Source organism: Guillardia theta (genome assembly GCF_000315625.1).
Source record: "Guillardia theta CCMP2712 unplaced genomic scaffold GUITHscaffold_153, whole genome shotgun sequence".
NCBI lineage: Eukaryota > Cryptophyceae > Pyrenomonadales > Geminigeraceae > Guillardia > Guillardia theta.
This window is the reverse complement of record NW_005434521.1, coordinates 98,406-103,560: the sequence shown is the minus strand read 5'-3', so window position 1 is coordinate 103,560 and position 5,155 is coordinate 98,406. Positions and strand designations below refer to the sequence as shown.

The 5,155-nt window shown below is 59.3% G+C and overlaps 1 protein-coding gene across 1 annotated transcript; it reads left to right on the top strand.

Moving 5' to 3' along the window:
* Positions 1–589: 589 nt before the first annotated feature.
* Positions 590–3,393, top strand: GUITHDRAFT_119665 (hypothetical protein; the record flags this gene model as incomplete). Its single annotated transcript, XM_005821094.1, has 10 exons — positions 590–629; positions 841–914; positions 986–1,789; positions 1,873–2,013; positions 2,193–2,375; positions 2,491–2,607; positions 2,658–2,791; positions 2,921–2,996; positions 3,043–3,108; positions 3,232–3,393. The coding sequence occupies 10 exons, from the start codon at positions 590–592 to the stop codon at positions 3,391–3,393; spliced, it is 1,797 nt and encodes a 598-aa protein (XP_005821151.1).
* Between the last annotated feature and the right edge of the window lie 1,762 nt (positions 3,394–5,155).

The window sequence follows — 5,155 nt, the reverse complement described above, 5'->3', positions numbered from 1 at the left end:
TCTTCTTGCATGCCAATCGAGAGAGGCCGCCCGCACCCCCCCTACTCCGACCCATGACCCACCCACCCCTACTGATTCATGAAAAATAACCCCACCCTTGAGCTAAAAACTCACCTCTTGTAGTACCCTACCCTACTATACAACCCACATCTCCCCATTTTAGCACCCACCCTTACTCCTTCACAAATACCCTATCTCCTCAGTTCCATGATTCTCTACCCCTACCCCCAAGCTATCGAATTTGTTCAGGGACCCCTACTGTTCGGGGTTTTCGTACCCCACCTCTGAGTGGGATAGTGAGTACCCCACCAGGGTCTCTACCGCCCTACTGCACTTGTACTAAACGAACTCACACATCACCCGACCACCTCCACAGAAAGTACCCCCACCCCCCTTTCTCCTTCTGTTTATTGGGGGAAATACCCCGAAGTCACTACCCTCACCACCGCAACGAACTAGGGGAGAACTTTTGCAGAAATTCTATGGATAGGTGGGGGGTAGTCACTCATCGCCCTCATGTTGATCGCAGCCTCGTCCCCTCCCTGACCGAGTTGTCAACCCGATCCCCAACTCATCTCCCTCATTCCCCATGGCGCGGAGGGAGGCGGAGGAAGCGGCGGAGGCGACAGGTGAGATGCAACAAGCATGCAGGAGCTTCATCAGCTCCTCCTCCTCGATCCTCTCACTCTCCCTCCTCGATCCTACTCGTTCTACTCGGAGATCCTGGATACTTTTCCTGGACCACTCACACAAACATTGCCCTGGTCCACTTCCTGCAGTGCTCTTTCCTCCTTGGCCTCACCCTCACGGTATCTGCCGTTGACTCCTCGTATTCTGCAGTGGAGAAAAAGCGCAAGATCAGCGATGACCTGGCAGCGATAGATTTGGTTCCCATCCCAGCAGAGGAATCCTGGGTAAGTCGCTTCCCAACCTGCTGACGCTGACGCTTGTGGCTCGTGATGATCGGTCTTGTCTTGTCCCTCAGGTTGAGCAAGGGCTCGATGTCATCCTCGCTGCTGTGGCGGATTCCAGCCCTGTCGGTCGACCGCGAAGACTCGCGGCGCTGCTGGAGCTGGAAAGGCGCTCTGGGATCTTGAGGAACCTCCGGACGGCAAGGGAGACGGCGGAGACTCTGTGGCTGCAGCTCAGGGACACGGCGAGTGGCGACGTCCATGCTCTCTGCCTCTGCGTTGCTGCCCTTGAGACGCTCGCCTGCTCCCCCAAGATCATCGACGCCGAAGCGCGGCTCAAGCTGCAGCCCCACCCTCGGCTTGCACGCGGTCAGAGCGAGTTGATCGCCGACGCGATCGTGCATGAGATGATCGAGGCTGTAACGACGCCCAAGATCGCCCCGAGGCTCATGCAGCGCTGCATGATCGCGCTGCTGAGGATAGGAGCTGCGAGGCCGGAGATGCAGCGGCCGGGGCTGGGGTCGGCGATCGGGCTAACCCTGAGGGAAGGAAACTCGCAGTGTAGGAAGGTGGCGCTGGAGCTGCTGGCGCAGTCTAAGGTCTCAGTCGGGAGCCAGGAGGGACTTCAGATCTGCCGCTCGTTCCGCAAGGATGCTGACCACGTGGTGCGGGCGGCTGCGATCATGAGCCTTCAAGCATGGCGGCCCATGGACGCGACCATGCTTGAGGACGCGGTGAGCAGCCTATCGGACGACATAGCGGAGGTGCGAGAACAAGCCTTAGTGTGGCTGGGAAACATCGCGATCGACAATCGCTCTTTTCACTTCCCCAAGTCGAAGAAGACGGAAGTCAAGCTCACGGACTCCTGCTTCATGCAGGTACGGCCTGCTGCTGTCCCCTTTCCACCACCCCGTCCTCTCCTCCCCTGCAGCCCTCCTGACATGCTCTCTTTCACGATCAGGTATGCGGAGCTGTCTTCGACAGTGAGATGAGCGTGAGGGAGGAAGCATGCCGCGTGCTGGGAACGATCCCCGCGGTCAGCGTGCATTACATGCTGCAGACGCTGACCAAGAAAGTCTTGTCTTCCGAGCAACTGAACGAGGTGATGATGATAGAATGGAGGAGGAGGAGGAGGAGAGAAACGTGGGAAGGGGGGAGCTGAAGGGGGAGGGGGGGGTTGGATGATGATAATGATGATGTCGAGGATGAGAAGGATGATGATGATGATGATGATGATGATGATGATGATGATGATGATGATGATGATGATGATGGGAACAGGTTGAACAAACGGCCCTGGAGGGGGAGGGAGACTTGCAGATCTCGCAAGGTTCTTCTCTCCTCACAGCAGATGCTGCTGGCGCCTTTGTGGTGGCTCTCGAGGATGAGTTCTGGCAAGTGCGATGCGCAGCCATCGGAAGCATCTGCGATCTCGCACTGCGCAGCAGAACCTTTCGTGAGAAGGTGGGAGAAGAGAGGAGGGAGGGAGGAGGGAGGAGGACGAGGAAGAGGAGACAGCGACGAGTAGGAGGCGGAGGAGGACGCGGAGCGGCTTTTGGGCTAGCTGACACCACAGCAGGCGATGGACGTGCTGGTGGACATGCTGGCCGATGAGATCGAGAAGGTTCGAGTGGCAGCTGTGAACGCCCTCTCCCGCCTCCGCAACGTCATTGAGTTTGCCGAGCATCACCTCCAGGTCCCGCCGACGCCTCCCCGCCTTCCTGCCCCTCACCTGCCTGTTCGCAGGTTGTCTTGTCCCTGCTGGAGGATGTTTCCGAGCCGCTCCGAGCTCGGGTCCAGCTGATGCTGGGCATGATCCCCTTGACAAGCCCGCTATGTCTCAACCTCACCGTCCGGGCCCTCCTGGACAATATCAGAAGGTGCGGGTCCCCCCTCCCTCCTACCCCCACTCCCCTTCACCTCCTACCCCCACTCCCCTTCACCTCCTACCCCCACTCTCCTTCACCCCTTTGTCGACCTGCTTGCACTGACCGGCCGTTGACTGGCAGGTACCCAAGTGACACCCCGAACATCTACAAGGCGCTCTCGAAGCTGGGAAAGAACTGCTCGGCACTAGCTGAGGAGGTCGGAGGAGGAGCCGTTGGCCTTACGCCCCCTCACCCACCAGCAGGTCACCCCAGCCCTTCTGGTCCATCGCACGGACGACCAGCTGGAAAGCCCGTACCTCACCACTCAGGTACAGCAGCTGGACAAGAGGAGGAGGAAGAGCAGGAGGAAGGAGAGAGAGGAGGAGAGAGGAGGTGGTGGTAGAGAGGGGGGGAAGGGGGAGGCGCAGGGGGAGGAAGCTGATAGATGGCAGGCTGACGTGGACGATGAGACGTACGTGGGCATCCTCGTCATGGTTCTTTCAGCAGCTGCTGTAAACCCGCACGTGCTCGCTCAGTGTCCCTCCCACTGCCTGCGGCACTGGAGGCTGCTGAGGCATAAGCACCCGCACCTCATCCCCTGGATCAAGGTATAAGATCTTTTCCTCTCTCCTCTTCCTCCTTGTCCCTCCTTTCTCATCATCAAAATGTTCTTCTCCTTCTCCTTCTCCTTCTCCTTCTCCTCCTCCTCTTTCCTCTTCTTCTCATCATCAAAAATGTTCGTCTCCTTGTCCTTTACCTTCTCCTTCTCCTTCTCCTTCTTTACTATCATTATCATCTTCTCCATCATCATCTCCACCATTGCCCTTCCCATCCTTGCTGCTAGCTCCTCCTGAGGAAACCTCAGGTCTTGCCAGTCGGCGGTCAGATTTTGGAGCTTTCGCTGGAGCATGAGAGGTGTGTGCGAGTGTGCAGGTAGTGGGCGCCGGTGACAGAGCGGCAGGAGGAGCAGACAGGAAAGCAGGCAGGGGGAGATCGTCTCAGAAGCAGAGAGCTGCATCGCCCGAGCCTACCGCATCATCGCGGACATGCAGGGTCGAGGCAAGTCGAGCAGGGTAGGGCTGGAGGGGGAGCAGGAGGAGGCGAGCAGGAGGAAGGGTGCGGCGCCGGACTCGTTGGAAGTGAGGAGGGTGGAGGAGGCGCTGGGGATGGTGAAGAAGGCGAGGCGATGGCAGTCGTCCATCTGCGAGGGGATGGTATCCCTTGCGCACCTCTGCCTCCAGTCCGTCCGCTCCTGCCTGCTCCTCAAGCGCTCTTCTGCCGCCTGCCTCCTGACCCTAACCGCTCCGTCCAAGTACGACGGTAAGTGCCGAGAGGAGGAGGAGGAGGAGGAGGAGGAGGGGGAAAGTTCCTGATAGTCCATAGGTGGGCGTTCCTACTGGCTGCAGAGCCTGAGGGACGAACCTGTCAAGCTCGCAACCTTCGCTGCGAGGATGCGGCAGGGGATGAAGGTGAGGATGGAGGCGAGGAGCAGGGGAGGGGGAGGGGGGGGGAGGGCTGCGACAGCTGACAGAGGAGGAGCAGAACGTCTCGGGGGACGCACGGGTCAGAGCGATCGAGCTCCACGTCATCGCCCTCGCCGCCTCCCACCTCCACGTCCTGTCCTCCGAGTCAGAGGCCTCCCCAGCAGAAGCTCAAACAGAGCAGTCGCTGAGGGTGCTCGAGCGATGCTACAACTCGCTGCTGGAGGAAGCGGAGTCAGGTAGACCCCACAACCTGCTCCTCTTCCCCCCACGAACTGATGGTCCTGCCCGGGTGCAGCTGGGCTCACCATCCCAGATGCTCTAGAGCACCTCAACGGCCTCAACTTCGCGGCCCCTTCGAGCACACCAGACGCGGCGACACAGGCAAGTTCTCAGCGCCCTGCTGAATTTTTGCATGCCCCTGCTTCCTTCTTTCCCCCCCTAGCCCACTCACTCCGCCGCCGACTACACAACACAACCTCCTCCTCCTCCTCCTCCTCCTCCTCCTCCTCCTCCTCCTCTTCCTCCTCCTCCTATTCACCCTCTTGTCTATCCCTGCTCTTTCCCTCCCCTTCTTCTTCCTCTACCTCTTGCATTCACTGCTTCTCATCTACATCCTCGTCCATTCCTCTTTCCCTCCTCCCGCCTTTCCTGCGCTCTCTCTACCCGTCTTGTTTTCTCCTTCATCTCCGTCTGCTCGGCCTCACCGGAGCATCAGGCGCAAATTATCTGCCGATCTATCGAGAGCTTCTGGCCGAGTCTCGTCGGGCTGGACGCCAGCTGGAGGAGTCAGGACGCTTCCCTCCTCCCTCAGCTGTACCGAGCTGAGATCGTCAAGTCAGTCCCCACAACAACCCCCTCCTCCTCCTCTCCTCCTCCTCGTCTCTCCTCCCCC